Source organism: Callithrix jacchus, chromosome 13 (genome assembly GCF_049354715.1).
Source record: "Callithrix jacchus isolate 240 chromosome 13, calJac240_pri, whole genome shotgun sequence".
NCBI classification, from domain to species: Eukaryota; Metazoa; Chordata; class Mammalia; order Primates; family Cebidae; genus Callithrix; species Callithrix jacchus.
Window position 1 is genome coordinate 53,770,072 of NC_133514.1, and position 16,738 is coordinate 53,786,809.

Genomic DNA, 16,738 nt, shown 5'->3' on the forward strand with positions numbered 1-16,738 from the left:
GAAAATTCAGACTGAACTGAATTTTGTAATTAAGAGATACAGATGTTTGTCTTTTCTTTAAGACTTCTTTGTGAGTTAATGCAGGTGCTCTGTGCAACGAAATGCAGAGGTCTGGCTATTACCTGTCCGGGCATCTATTTATTGGAAAACCCTACACAAGTATCTGGAATTTATTGATCCAGGTTTGAGGGTACCTGCAACGAGGAGCTGCAAACATAAATATTTAAAAATAGCAAAAATGGGAGAAGGGAAGATTTAGTGGTCAAAACAGCGTCTTTTTTCAAGCAGATAAGAACAGCAGCTAAAATACTCTAAAAGATAAGCATGTATTAATCTAGAAAGTGTAAAGAAACTAATTAAAACCTGATATTAGCAGGCAAAAGAAATTAAAGTAATAATTATTCCAGTGTGCCACTTAATTAGGATAAACTGTCACCTTTACAGCTGAGAAAAATCAGAGGTCCTAATATTTAAAAACTCTGCTGCTCACAAATCTTTCAAAAATTAAGTATTTCCTAAAAAGTCCATTTTCTTGAATATTTAATTTTGCATAAAAACAAAATTTCAAGACTTGTTTAAATCAACTATATTTTTTCCAGTATAATCTTTTGTTTTCATATTTCATATTTTATTATCATTAATGATCCAATTTAGTATAAATCCAATCTCAGCACAGTTATTTTCCTAACTTACGCTACGTTATAAAGCCCTAAACAGGTCTCTGAAGAAGCCAATTTTTTCCTGACGCATGTATGGAGTCTTTCTATTAATTTTCTGTGTTTCTTGGTTCTCTGGTATTTAATAAGAAACCACAATTGTTGTTGTTTTAATGGTTTTCTATTTGAACAAGTCTTTATAATGAATGTATTTCTCTTCTAAAATTAATGTTTAACATTATGAAATTTTATAGAAAAGATGTTTCAAATATCTAGCAATCAGAGGAAACAAAAAATACTTAGCATCTCTCAAAATATTGTCTAAATATTGGGGAAAATTTTGCATTTCTGTTTGCAAAACAGTTGCCTTTTTTGTTCTGACTGCATTTTAACACAAGGTTTTTAAAAAGCCACTCTAATGTGATAAAGTAATACATACCCAGGCAAGAGTAAAAAGATACTTATAAGTGCATCATTAGAATACCATGGTGTCAAATATTCAAATATCTAATTATTTTGGAAATAAACAAATTGAATATATTCCAAATATTTAAAGCAAAAATTTGAATCAGATGCTAGCCTCCAATATAAACTCTATTTTCTTTGAGGCGCTATAGTCATATGTCTGAGTTCATATTCTGCATGAGACAGAAAAGTAAGTAAATAGCAGCTGGTATAAGGCAGCTAGGATAGAGACAACCCTGCTGTTTGTCAAAACTGTGTTACACTAGTATGTCCCAAAGTATGCGTTTTCAAGTTTAAAGCAGTCAACAAGACTATCTGGGATTTGTCCTGTAAATAATTTGCTTCCTCTGACCCATCATAAATAAAAAAACAATAATATACTATATATTTGATAAAGAGTTAGCTATTTCTTCTGTCAGGAAGGTGATTAAATAATACTCTAAAAAAACAGCTACTTCTCAAGATTCAGTACCTAAAAAATGTACTTATTTGCCCTAAAAATTGGCAAGAACTTTGAAGTTTAAATGTAGATATACTGACAAATGTGCTCAGTTAGCACAGTCAAATATAAACTTAAGATCCATTCAGACAGCCTAGAGATTTTTAAGAGATACAAGAGACTGGCTGGGCATGGTGGCTCATGCCTTGTAATGTCAACACTTTGGAAGGCCAAGGCAGGCGGATCACAAGGTCAAGAGATCGAGACCATTCTGGCCAACATGGTAAAACCCAGTCTCTACTAAAAATACGAAAATTAGCTGGATGTGGTGGCACACGACTATAGTCCCAGCTACTCGGGAGGCTGGAAGTAGAAGTAGAACCACTTCTATCCAAGAGGCAGAGGCTGTACTGAGATGAGATCCTGCCACTGCACTCCAGCCTGGTGACAGAGCAAGAGTCCGTCTCAAAAAAAAAAAAAATCCAAGAGATTCATTTAAGACTATTCAAAACAAATAGAGAAATGGATTTTTCAACACTCCAATATTCTTTCAAAGGTTAGAGATCTTCAGATACACAAAGATGTTCCAGTTTTATAATGCTGAAAATTATGCTTTCTTTTCAGGTCTTGTTAGAATAAACAGAAAGCTCAACATTGTCACATCCCAAACAAGTATAAAGTACTTATTAAGGAAAAGAGACAAAATTGTTTTTCTTAGGGAAGTTGGTTCATAAACCTATTAATGCCTCAAAAATTAAAGAATACAACATCTTCTTACAAAGCAGCACTATAAGAAACAATGGAGTCACAATTCAAACATAGATCAACATAATTAAATCAATCATGTTTGCAATGTACAGACCTCAGTTCTGAAAAAACAAAAAAAACAAACTGCCATTACTCTCTGGTTCTAAAATACCTATATGAATCTCTCTAATTAAATGTCTGCATCTTTTGATTTCCAGCAATGATACTCAGATTATGGATGGCTTCACACACATACACAGCTCTTTCAGGGGCATTCTGGTGCTTAGAAGTCACCTTTTAAAAAAGCATGCCTAGGCAGATTATGAGGTCAGGAGTTTGAGACCAGTCTGGCCAACATAGTCAAACCATGTCTCTACTAAAAAAAAAAAAAAAAAAAAAAGTACAAAAAATTAGCCGGGTGTGGTGGTGTGAGCCTGTAATCCCAGCTACTTGGGAGGCTGAGGCAGGAAAATTGCATGAACCTGGAAGACGGAGGTCGCAGTGAGCCAAGATCGCGCCATTGCACTCCAGCACGGGCAATGGTGCCAGACTCCACTTCAAAAAAAAAAACCAAAGCAGAAGAGAAGAGACGAGAAGAGAACAGAGCAGAGCATGCCTAATCCACAGTAACTAACTAAAAATATGCCCCGCCCCCCCCTCAATTTTGGTAACTGGCACTATATCAGCTCAATTAAAACTTTCAGGATAATTTTAAGAATAATTATTTGGTTCTTCCACTGCCCCACCCAACCCCACAAATGAATAAAATAAATAAAAAGTATATTAAAAGCAGGTTTACTTTAGTTTTTATAGCTAAACATCATATGCTGAAAACTAGACACTTAGACACCCAGGGGCTAAACAATATTCACATTTTTACTTAAGTTCAGAGATAACAATGTTAGCCAATTTTAAAAAAGGCAATTCAAAAAACATTTAATTAGCTTTCACATACTAGAGAACACACTTATTTTTGAAGAGGACACAGTACTTATATATTCTCTTATATTCTATCTGGAGCAATGTAACATATAACAACAGGTGCCACAGCTTAATAGAGAGGTTGCAATACAGTTAGTTGTAACAGCATTTCTCTAGGTGACCTGGTATTTTAATTCACTTACGGTTAAATTTAACCTAAGCAACAAAGGCAATAAAGACTAATGAGTTCAACAGAAAAATAATTTTATTAAATGTGTTTTTTAAAAAACATCACCTGACTGAAGGGTAAGATGACACTATGGAAATCAGTATATTTGGTATACCCTGTGATGGGTATACACAAAATGCTTGGGTATCTTCCCACAGGAGTCACTGCACTATGCAACACCAGGGGTTGACTCTCACACTGTTTTCTACATGAACGGTGTTCCCCACATGGCACTATAAAAAATTGGAATGGAGGTATATGGCAGTCCTGCTACAAGGTTCAAACATAGCTTATGTTGGATATGATACACTGAGTACCTTGGAACAAAAATGGGAAAATGTGGTGTCACCAATGTAGTTCATTTATTTAACCAAAGATATCTATATACTGGCTTGAAAATAAGTTACTTGTAATACAATAATTAATTGTAAATGTGACAGAAACCACTGGCTAAACAGGAGCACCTGATAATCTAATTACCTGAGTATGTCCTGTAAGAAGATATAAGTCTCTCCCCCCAATTTTCACTTGTATGTCCTGGATCTGAATCTACAGAATGAGAAGAGACAGGAGAAGAGAAAAAAGCACACGGAGGGAAATGCAGAATTCAACAAACCAACATTTTTCAAAAGACTATGAATTAGTTAATAAGCTATCATTGTTTTTCCAAAAGATTATTTTTAAAGTAAAGCCAAAAGTATATTTAAAACACAGGTTTGGTCAACACCTAGTATTTCAAATTCTTCAGCAAAAATATCTTAAAGTTGGGAAATTCAACTATGCAGTTTCAGTAACAGGTATTACTGATGTTATGTATTAAAATATACTCTCTTTTGAGGCTATATATTTTTTCAATCTCTGAATAACAGTAAAAGAGGCAGTACTCTATCATTAGTTTTCTGTTTAGAATTTGTCTTTAGAAAACCTGAATCAAGCTTTTTGTTCTATGAGTGACAATACTACTCTGGAGACAGTAAAACATGGTGGACTGCACTATCATCCTAGACCACAGGCCTTTCTACAAACTGTATACACTTCAAATGATATACATTACTACAGTGCTTACTACTGAAGACCACCTAGAAAGAAAGTAACCTAAATCAAAACAAAGTTTATCAGTTAAGAATATGGAATTCTGGCTGGGCACAGTGGCTTAAGCCTGTAATCCTAGCACTTTGGAAGGACGAGGCGGGTGGATTACCTGAGGTCAGGAGTTCCAAGATCAGCCTGGCCAACATGGTGAAACCCCGTCTCTACTAAAAGTACAAAAGTTAGCCAGGTGTGGTAGTGCACACCTGTAATCCCAGGTACTCAAGAGGCAGAGGCAGGAGAATCACCTGAACCCAGGAGGTGAAGGTTGTGGTGAGCTGAGATCGTGCCACTGCACTCCAGCCTGGGTGATAGAGTGAGACTCTATCTCAAAAAAAAAAAAAAGAATATGGAATTCTGCCTAACAATTCATGACAAAGAAATATGAATATGGAGAACTGACCTTGGCAATATGGCCAGAGCAGATATTTTTACTTATTAATGTATTTTGATTTATAAATGCCATTTCAACTCATAATATTATTGTGATATTCATATCCTCAATTGACAAACTTTTTTCCAGGATCACTGTTACACAGTATTCATGATTTCAATTAGGTATCAATAACCAAGTGTTCAAGAAAAAAAAAAAAAAAACTTAGAGAACAAGTAATCTTTAAACATAGTATTTGAAAATTGTACAGTAAGCCTAAAAGTTTAGTGATGAGGTTTACTCAACTGAAAGGAGAATCAATAACATTTAGACCAACTCTAAGGTAAATGGGCTGAATCGTAAGACTTTCAATGAACACATATTTCCAAATGGAATACATTAAGTTAGCAACTACAAAAATTTCATGAAAAATATTTGACATTTAAAGACAAGCAAAAAATTTTAAATAACATCCATAGATTGCAAAGCAAATCAACAACCAATCATTAAATTGTGCCAAATGGATTAAATGAATTATTGAAAGCAGATATCATTTTAATAGATTAAAGCACAGTGAATAAACTAACCTTTCAATTATATTCATTAATGCAGTTTAACAGCTCAACCAAAACTTCCTTCCGAGGTAAGCAACCACTCTGACCCCACACGCTCTTTGGCTTTTACTCAAATTAAGTAGTTTATACTGGGGGTATCTGAATAGTCTATAAAGCTTTAACTCAGGAACTAGAAAATTAAAGCTTCTATTGACATATACCTGTCCCCTTCCTCAACTACTTCCTTTCATGCTGTACTGAGACAAGGCTGTATGAGATTACCACTGTTTATGAGATTCATGTAAAACACTGAGTGCTAAGCAGAGCCATTCTCTTCCACATATGTTCTTTGTAGCGAGGCAAAACAAGTGATACTTGTGTTTTAAAACCAATCTTTTTAAGCTAATATTTTACTTGGGTTGCGAGAGAATCGGAGAAAAACATCAAAAAATAATTTTACAAGTCTGTACTGAATGTCTGAAACTTTAATAATGAATTATCAGGAAGGGAGCAGAGGCAAATCTATCAAGAATAACTGCCATGAAAAATCACCAAAGGTGGTTATTCTTATTAAGCAAAGCACTGATTTTATCTATTTTAATCTAGTTCCCAGAAAAACTATATCTTTCTGTTTTCTTTTTAAAAGAAGCTCCTCTCCAAATTTGATTGAGTCACACCAAATATGATAAATCCTTAAATGGCATCTAAAGTCTAAGGAAAATAGAACTAAGGCTGGCTGGTGGAGATTTAGTTAATAAAATTTCAACATATTCTACAACTGCCACCATAGACTTTGAGAACACATCATACTGTGTTCTCTGAATTTTCTCATAACACATTATCTTTTAAAATTACCAAAAAAGGCCAGGTGCGTTGGCTCATGCCTGTAATCTCAGCAGGAGGCTGAGGTGGGAGCATCAATTGAGGTCAAGAGTTTGAGACTAGCTTGGCCAACATGGTGAAACCCCATCTCTACTAAAAATATAAAAATCAGCTGAGTGTAGTGGTGCATGCCTGTAATCTCAGCTACTCAGGAGGCTGAGTCAGAGAACTGCTTGAACCCGGGAGGCAGAGGTTGCAGTGAGCCAAGACCACACCACTGCACTCCAGTCTGGGTAAAAGAGTGACATTCTCTATCTAAAAAAAAAAAAAAAAAAAAAGCTAAAAAAAATTAGCAAACTATTTGCTTACTAATAATGCTAAGAAGAAACAATTATTCAAAGAAAAAAGGTGACAGTCAATCTTTCTGATTAAACATGCAAACTAAAATGACAAAGGACTACTGGTTTATCTCTATAGAACATAAGATTTCTCAACCTAAAGAAAAACATGTTCCTCAATGCTACCTGAAGTTAAAGAACATTCATATACTGCTGAAGGCTGTTGGAGAAACATGCAGAATCATAAACATATTTAACCCTTTTAACACTGCAATTCTACTCCTGGGAATGAATAAAGAAATAATTCAAGGTATGACAAAAATCACAATCTGCAAAGATGTTCCTGATAGCATTATTCATAATAAATTAATTATAAATTTAGTTTGATGGCCAAGAAGAGACTCTCACATGTAGCTTCAAGATAGCTGTTTAACATTTTGACATTAAGAGACTCTGGCTTTTTCCTGGACACCATAAGACTAGGAAAAAAATAAAGTATGATTTTGTGACTAATAACGCAGGAATAAAGTTCACTTAGGTAGAAACTTTAATAATTATTAAAGATAACAAAAGTTATCAGTTACTGATTATACTTTACATATGATGGCAGATATTGTAAGATACCTATACAATATTCATTATCCTCTTCTTACCAGGAATATCTCAATTTTGATCAGAGTAGCAATATGCCTGGCCAAAAGTATTTGATTTTTCAGACTCCCTTGCAACTAGAATAGCCTAACCAATCAGATGCAGAAACAAAAAGGTCACATCTCACTGGGAAAAAGATACTTTTGTTCTTGGTCTTTTTCCTCCTACTTTCTATCCAGGAAAAAGCAAGAATCTTGTGATTAAAAGGAAAAATGCTTAAGGACAAAACTCATGTATGAGCTAAGGGTGGCAGAACATTAAGATCACAAGAGATCAGTGCCTGATGGCATTATTGAACTGCTATACTAACCCTGTACTGCCTATGCTGGGCCTTCTCACTGCATTAAATTATAAAATTCCTATGTATTTAAACCGGTGTTAGTTTTGGTTATGTTTAGTTTTACAAGCTAAAGTCACATGCTATGTCACTTGAAGGTCACAATTCTCTGAAATTGATATTAGTATATGTACTTTTACAGGTAAGAAAGCTGGGACTTACAAAGAAGTCAAATACTGAGCCAGTCCTGGTAGGGGACTGAGGGATAACACTAGTCAGATTCCAAAATCTTCAATAACAAACAATGCCATGATTTACCTCTGTTACAGCTAAAAAATTTATCCTGTCACAATTCTAGAGTAGGAGAGAATGAAAAAAAAAAAGATAAAAATTAATGATAAAGCAAGCTGATATAAGTTTAAGAAAGGTCTAGATAAGCTGTTGCTTTTTGCTTCCATAGGTTCAATGGGTCATTGTATATATTGGCTTAATATTCCACAGGACAAAATTTATGGGAATTCTTTGACGGAGTAAGACAATAATTTCGTGATTTGTTGAAGTAAATTAATTAAGAATGCATCTAGTACTATGATAGAGCTACAAGGACCCACTGGTCTGATTTCAAATTAAGTTGTAATTCATTCCTCAATTTTTTTCTGTCTAGCCAAGCACTTACTTTTCTAGAAAGTTTCTTTTAAAAACAAGTCAGTAAGTATTAAATAATTGAGAACGTAGAAAGTTTAAGAAACACTATGGCATTTCTGAAAATGAAAACTAAGAACCTTCAGCAGGTAGCATTATTGCTAATTTCGGGTGCTAGTGAGCTTTCCTTGGATAATATTATGAACACCTCTTTGTATTAAAAAGTAGTGACTTTATAAAAGTAACATATGTCCTTTATTTCAAGAATTCAAGCCATACAAAAAGGACCAAGAAGAAAGTAATAAATATCCCACATCCAAGAAATAAAATGTTAACCTCTGGCAAGCACCATTCCCAGCATCCCTCTAAATTTAACGAAAGGAGGTAGCAGAGACAGTAATATATTTATGTCAGAACAAGAAAATAACATACATATCCTGTTTTGAAATAAAAGGCTTAAAGATTAATTTTATTTTAATCCAACATAAAAAAACTAAAGGCATTGTTTCTTTATAAAAGATACTGTATACTATAAAATAGAAACAAAAATATAAAAGAATTTTAAATACAGGAACATTAAAAAGTTTATGTAATCATTTTAAGAAACTCTATACTTCAGTTTGGATAATATCAATTAATCCCTTGCTTACAAGAGATAAGATGATAGGCTTTCTCCTTATTCTCTACTCCTTGTTCTATTATTTCCTTAAGTCAAAATTTCTAACATTTATGTTTTATTCTGTACCCAAAACACATCTAAAAGGTTTAGTTCCTAAATTAGTGAAAAAAGTCTTATATTTAGACAGTCCATGTGTGTTAATATACATTCCATATGCATGTTAATCTACATGTGTGCACATATATACAATAAATGTAAATATACAAATTACAATTTTAATACAAACAGCACATACTGTTTCATAATCTAATTTTTTACTTCCAATATCATGATCATGCTTCCATATTATGTATTCTCCTACAGCTGGGGTACGGTGGCATGATCACAGCTCACTGAGGCATCGACCTACCAGGCCAAGCAATATGATGCATCAGCATCCTGAGTAGCTGGGATTACAGGCGCACTCCACCGAGACTGGCTAATTTTTAAATTTTTTTGTAGATACAGGGTCTCACTCTATTGGCCAGGCTGGTCTCAAACTCCTGGCCTCAAGTGATTTACCTGCCGAAGTGCTGGGATTACAGGAGTGAGCCAACATGCCCAGCCTTACTACATTATTTTTAAGAGCAAAAAAATCATATTTCCTCATTGAATTTATCATAATTTCACAAATCCTGTATAAATCAACACAATTTTCCTGATTTTTTTGCTATTATAAAGAAAGCTGAGATAAACATCCTTAGACAGAAATGTTTGCTCTCATTGATAATTATTTATTAGAGGTCAGGCATGGTGGCTCACTCCTGTAATCCCAGCACTTCAGCAGGCTGAGGCAGGTGGATCACTTGAGGTCAGGAGTTAACAGCCTGGCCAGTATGGTGAAACTGCGTCTCTACTAAAAATATAAAAATTATCCAGGCATTGTGGCAGAGACCTGTAATACCAGCTACTCAGGAGGCTGATGCAGTAGAACCGCTTGAACCCATGAGGGAGAGGTTGCATTAAGCTGAGATGCCACCAATGCTCTCCAGCCTGGGTGACAAGAGTGAGACCTGTCTCAAAATAATAATAGTTATTATTGGAATAAATGCCAAAAGAAAAAAATTAGCCAAATGTTAAGAAATGATTTTTTATATACATTGTCCTATTTACCTTGAAAAAAGTATTTCTGTAATTTAGACCCACTAAAGCAAATTCCTATATCCAACCCATAACCACTAGGTGATTCAGACCAAAAACAATTTTGTCATTCATCATAAATTTTATTTCTTTGATTACTATTGGTGTATTTTTTCATGTATTTATTTGCCAACTATAACCGTTGTTCTCAACTACCTGCTTGTATTTTTTGGTCCATTTTCCCATTTTTGAGGTTTTTTTCCACACTTGAAATCTTTAGATATGTGCTGTAAATATTTCTCCCTTCTGTATCTTTATCTTCAAAGTTTCGGGTAATAGTTTAAAATATAGCATACTACATAAAAAAGATCAATGTCAAATATAAAGTCTAATGCTATATTTATCTTTCACATGGGAAATATCACTTAATGGTACTGAATCCTACTTTATTTTTAAAAATTATATAAAGATACTCGAATTGTAAATAACACCTTTTCTACACATACTAATGCTTCCTTATCACTTAATGTTTTCAGACATTAAGGAAGTTCTCCTTGTTTTTCATTGTCTGTGATACGTAAAACCAAATACTTCATCTATTACTTAATAAAATGTATAAAGTTTACCAAAAATATAAATACACTTGACGTTGAACAACCTGATTCTGAACTGCATAGATCCACTTACACAGGAATTTTCTTCTGCCTCTCTGCATTCCTGAGACAGCAAGATCAACTCCTTCTCTTTCTCAGTCTACTCAATGTGAAGACGATGAGGACGAAGACCTTTATAATGATCCACTTCCATTTAATGAACAGTAAATATATTTTCTCTTCTTTATGATTTTCTTAAGTAACATTTTTTTTCTCTAGCTACTTTAAAGGGTAGAGTATATAATAACATATATCATCTGAGGTAAGGCTTAGTAAAGAAAAAACAGGCCAGGCCTGTAGTCATAGCACTCTGGGAGGCCGAGGTAGGCGGATCACTTGAGGTCAGGAGTTCAAAACCAGCCGGGCCAACACGGTAAAACCCCGACTCTACTAAAAATACAAAATAATTAGCCAGGCGTGGTGGCAGGTGACTGTAACACCAGCTACTAGGAAGGCTGAAGCAGGAAAATTAACTGAACCCAGGAGGCGGAGGTTGCAATAAGCTGCAATAAGCCACTGCACTCCTGCCTGGATGACAGAGCAAGACTCTGTCTCAAAAAAAAGGAGAAAAATAACATGAACACACAAAATATGTGTTACTTGACTGTTTATGTTATTGGTAAGCCTTTGTCAACAGCAGGCTATTAGTAGTTAAGTACTTGGAGAGTCAAAAGACACACTATTTGGGTGTGGAGGGGAAGAACAGGTTGGCACCCTAATCTCCACACTGTTCAAGGGTCAACTGTCCTTCAAATCCATCAAAATTTTGTTTGGTGACAACATGTAACTTTTCAAATGGAAGAGTAAGTGTTATAAAACCGTCTTACAGAGAGTTGCAATATCCCAACAAGTTCAATAGTAGAAAACAATGTAATGGGGAAATATGTATATAACTCAATTTTAGAAATATGAATTAGGTTACATTTATTCAATGCTGAAATTTTGTGTCTTCCTAAGTAACATGTTCTCCTTAATTTTATTCTAAATAAAAGAAAAATAATCCATCTGATCTAATGACAAAAGCTTTCATGGAAAGATTATTATCTTGAAACTTTATTCCTTAAAAACATTAATATTATTTTAATTTATGAAAATCCCCTTTTCAAACAACTATCAGAAATTTTGGAAAACAAAACGCGAGTAATGTAAGTAATTTAAAAATGACTAGCAAAGAAACTTTTAACAAGACTATGTGAGAAGAGTTAGATCTTAAATAGCTATCCAAAGGCATATAAGTACCTTCTTCTCAACTAAGTGACTTAGTAATAGCTTGAGTATCACTTAGTATGCTTCAGGGGAAGAAAAAAAAAGATTCTGAATCTCTCAAAGAAACCAGTGTAGCTTAAAATGAAAAAGCATATGATTTCCTAATCACTACAAGAAAGAGCAATCTTCAAAGTTTAAAAATGTCATGAGTGTTTAAGAACAATTTCTAATTCACACAAGAGTGACGGCAAAATACACAAAAGGAGACCTGACTACAAAAAGTGTGTATGACACGATTTTCTAAAGCTATGTTAGTACACAATGTTTCAAAAATCTTCATGAGTATTTTCAGTTTCCAGAGTCAAGATCACTTCTGAACTGACAATTAAAATGACTAGAAAGATATAAGCAGAATATAATCTATGTACGTCAACTCAGAACGGAATACTTTCTCTGAATGAAGCTAAGACATTTTTAAGAGCAGTTCATTATTAGTATTTCCTGCTATGACTAAAACTATAGTAAATACATATATTCAAGTTTATATTCGTTTCAAAAATTGGTTAGTTCAGGGCTAAAACATAATCTAGTAATTTATTAGATAGCAATAATAAGAATCTCATCTGTTATGAATAATTGGAACTGGCTGATCTCAAGTATCAATTTCTGGTATGTAAGAGTTTTGGGAAACAAATGAAAAGCACTTGGGCAGTTAGGGGCGGCAGAAGTGGGAGAGAGAGTGAGACAGAGCGTTCTACATGTTTCTAATTCATTTCTGAATCTAAACTCAACAACTTTTTCTCAAATCTACATATCCTAATGCTTTATCACTGAGTAAATTTTATTCATTTGAATGCTCCCCCAAAAATTAGTTTCTTGATAAAGAAATTCATAATAAATATTAAAAGAATAAGGAATAAAGAAAATTGTTTTTATCTGGTTAGAAATCACATTTGGCATGACAGGTGAATTTCTGCCTCAAAATGTTAAATCTGAAATAGTGAAATACAAATATTTCTCTATAAATGGGTGTCAAGAGGAGTGGTATATGAGAGACAAAAATCACAGTTAAAGAATGAGTAAGATTTCACCAGAGAACAGCAAATTATTCTACCTGTATCTGAATCTCGTTCTTCATTTCTTGATGGGCTAATGGTAAAAGGAAGTTTACGTTTCATGGATGATTTCTCTCTCATCTCCTTGCTCACATCACTTCGGTCAATTTTTGGAGTTTTGCTGTAGGATGCAATCTTGTCTTTACTCTATTAAAAAGTCAAATAGAGTAAAGTTATATCAATATTAGCTAAGCAATACAGTATAGACACCCCTAAGGAAAATTTCAAACATACACAAAAATAGAGATGGTACTACCTATCATTGTATTCAATATACTCAAGACCCAGCTTCAACAAGTACATTTTTTCTAACCTGTTTCATATTCCCTACTCTTATTTAATAACATTATTTATATTTATTTTTTGATATTTTATGTTCAGGGGTACATGTGTAGGCTTGTTATACAAGTAAATTGCATATCACTGGGGTTTGGTGTAAAGATTATTTCATTACCCAGGTTAATAAGCATAGTACCCAATAGGCAGTTTTTGGATCCTCTCCTTCCTCCCACCCTCCACCCTCAGGTAAATTCCAGTGACTGCTGTTTCCTTCACGCTCATGTGACTCAACGTTTAGCTCCCACTTATAAATGAGATCACGTGGTATCTGGTTTTCTACTCCTGCATTAGTTCGCTTAGGATTATGACCTCCAGCTTCATCCATGTTGCAGTGCAAAAAACATGATCTCATTCTTTTTAATGGCTGCATAGTGCTCCACGGTGTAGATATATCACATTTTCTTTATCCAGTCTACTGTTGATGCACATTTAGGTTAATTCCATGTATTTGCTACTGTGAGTGGTGCTGCAATGAACACATGCGTGTATGTGTCTTTGTGGTAGGACAATTTATATTCCTTTGGGTAAACAAAAATGAGATTTCTAGGTTGAATGGTACTTCTAATAACAATTTTAAAACAAAATATCTTGAATAGAATTATATCTAGATGTAGCACCAATGAATATGTAAATTTTAAGAAGCAATTCTGAATTGAATAAAACTGATGGTATTTTATTTAAAAAATAAAACTGGCTGGGCATGTGCCTCATGCCTGTAATCCCAGCACTTGGGAGGCCGAAGTGGGTGGATCACCTGAGGTCAGGAGTTAGAGACCAGCCTGGCCAATATGGTGAAAACCTGTCTCTACTAAAAACAGAAAAAACTAGCCAGACATGGTGGCAGGTGCCTGTAGTCCCAGCTACTCAGGAGGCTGAGGCAGGAGAATCGCTTGAACCCGGGAGGCAGAGGTTGCAGTGAGCTGAGATCTCGCCATTGCACTCCAGCCTGGGCAACAAGAACATTAACTCTGTGTCTCAATCAATCAATCAGTAAAACTGTCTGTATCAGTAATTCTCAAATGGCTTCTGGACTAGATGTAACAGCATCACCTGGAAACTTAATAGAAATACAAAATTTCATACTTCATCTCAAACCTATTGAATCAGAATCTCTGGGGCTAGGGCCTAATGATCTGTTTTAATAGTCCCGCCATGTGATTTTGATGCATACTAAAGTCTGAGAACCACTATTCTTTATCAATAAAGAAGAAAATGTGTAAGGATTACAGGAACCAAAGGATAATCTCTCTAAGCTGGTAGAAGATTACAACCCTATTTCTTAGATCAGAAAACCAGAAATGGATTCATAATTCAATTTAGAAAAAGAATGATATACCAAATAAAAATACTGTGTACTTGCCCAGTCAGGTAAAGTGACCCACAGCTATTATAAAGTTCACTCCTATAACCAAACATCCAAATTGATACGGTACATCAAAACTGGGGTATGACAACTCCTTTGTGAGAAATATGCTTCATACTGAGAACTAAGCTACACTGCCTTAGCAGGAGATCTTAAAAAAAAATGCTCCAAGCTATGATAATAAGTGGTGTTTATCATGATTGTAGAAATTCTCAAAAGCAAATGAAAAGTAGATTCAGAATACAAAACATACCAGTTTTCAACCCAAGATGAAAAATAAAGGAGGGATGAGGAAGAAAAAGGGGCATAACAAATTAATGTTTTTTTTTTAAGTAGCAATAAAACCAAAAGATGACTCTAAAAGAGCAAATGAATAAACAAACCTTTGATGAATATAATAATGAAAATCAGAGAAAAGATAAAAATAATAAAGACTGAGATTGAGCCTGAATACAAGCATAGAGGGAATATTAAAAAGTTATGAAAGAATGTTGTTGGCTGGGCATGGTGGCTCATACCTGTAATCCCAGCACTTTGGGAGGCCAAGGTGGGCAGATTACTTGAGCCCAGGAGTTTGAGACCAGTCTGGGCCACATTGGGAGACCTCGTCTCCATAAAAAATTTAAAAATTAGCCAGACATGGTGGCATGCGCCTGTGTCCCCAGCTACTTGGGAGGCTAAGGCAGGAGGATTGCTTGAGCTGGGAGGACTGAGGCTATAGTGAGCCATGTTCTCTCCACTGCGTTCTAGGCTGGATGAGAGAGCGAGACCCTGTATTCCAAAAACAAAAACAATTGCTGTATTCAATTTTATATGATTCAATTTTTATACTATTAAAAAACTTATAGCCTGGAAAAATGGATAATTTTCTTGGAATATATGCATTACTAAAAACTGGTTCATGACAGGATGACAAGAAGGGAAAACCAGAACAGTCCAATTACCATAGAAAACAATAAACCAGGCTGGCTGCAGTGGCTCATGTCTGTAATCCCAATGCCCTGGGAGGCTGAGGCAGACAGATCCTTTGAGGGCAGGAGTTTAAAACCAGGCTGGGAAACGTCCTGAGATCTCATCTCCATTAAAAAAAATTTTTTAACTAGCTGGGCACAGTGGTGCACACCTGGAGTGGGGCGGCTGAGGCAGAGGAAGGCCGATACAGTGACCTATAATCACACCACTGCACTCCAGGCTGGGTGACAGAGCAAGACCCTGTTTCTAAAAAAAAAAGAAGGAAAAAAAAAAAAGATAAATCCATAGTGAAACATATGTTTAAAATGGCACCTACTCCAGAAAATTTTACAATAGAGTTTTAACAACAAAAAAAAATTCAAGAAAAAGGTATGTCCCATTTCATAAATACCAGAGCACAGAAAGACTAGAAGTTACCCAATTCATTTTAAAAGTCTAAAATGAAACTGACACCAAAAAAGCACAAGATACAAGTTTATAGATAAAAATCCACTTACGAACATAAATACAAAAATCCTAAACAGACTATCAAGCCAAATTCAGTGTCTTAGATTATAATCAAGCAGGGCTCATCCAGAGAATACAAGGATTTTCTAACTAAGAGATTAGAAAATCTCTTAATTCATTTTATCAAAAGATTAAAGTAAAACCATACGATGGCAAGAAGGTGGTGGCAAGAATAATATCAATAAATTCTACATTCATTCTTGATCAATTTCCAAGCTTTCAAGTAAAATTCTTGAGCTATTTTTCACTTCTGTCAATGAAATGGAGCTTCAAGACAAGTGTTTTGCTTATAAGGTTGTTTTAAAATGTAGGTTCTATTATACAGTGAGACCAACAGATCAGGATATTACTGCTATGGAAAAGATTGTTACTCATAGTTCCAAGGGGTGGGAGGCATGCCATGCCACATCATGCCACTCCAGACCACATGGGAAAGCACCAGGGAGGTTGGTGAAGAGGTAAAAGAAAGGCGAAATGTGAGCATCAGCCTTTACTGTAGTTTCCACAGGAAAGAAAGTGTGAAGCAGAATAAGCAGGCTTGGGATTGGCTACCTTGAATAACTGCAGTGGGCTCTGGGGTATAGGAGCTATTTCTCCAATTGTCTGGTACCTGGTTCTGGGATGATTAGAACAGATGGCTAC

General features: G+C 34.9%; 1 protein-coding gene across 23 annotated transcripts in view; it reads right to left on the bottom strand.

Annotated features, from left to right (window-relative positions):
• The window catches only part of ANKRD12 (ankyrin repeat domain 12), a 149,561-nt gene that overhangs the window by 83,024 nt on the left and 49,799 nt on the right, over positions 1–16,738 (bottom strand). For 14 of the 23 annotated variants that reach the window (XM_002757056.7, XM_078347734.1, XM_078347740.1 and 11 more), the window contains 2 exons: positions 12,915–13,062; positions 3,938–4,006 (listed from right to left, as the gene is read on the bottom strand). The exons of 1 other annotated variant lie outside the window; for it this stretch is intronic. In XM_002757056.7, the coding sequence (XP_002757102.1) occupies positions 3,938–4,006; positions 12,915–13,062 (217 nt within the window). The remainder of the gene's footprint in view (positions 1–3,937; positions 4,007–12,914; positions 13,063–16,738) is intronic. 8 more of the 23 variants (XM_008979488.5, XM_078347732.1, XM_054243966.2 and 5 more) reach the window with 1 other exon arrangement.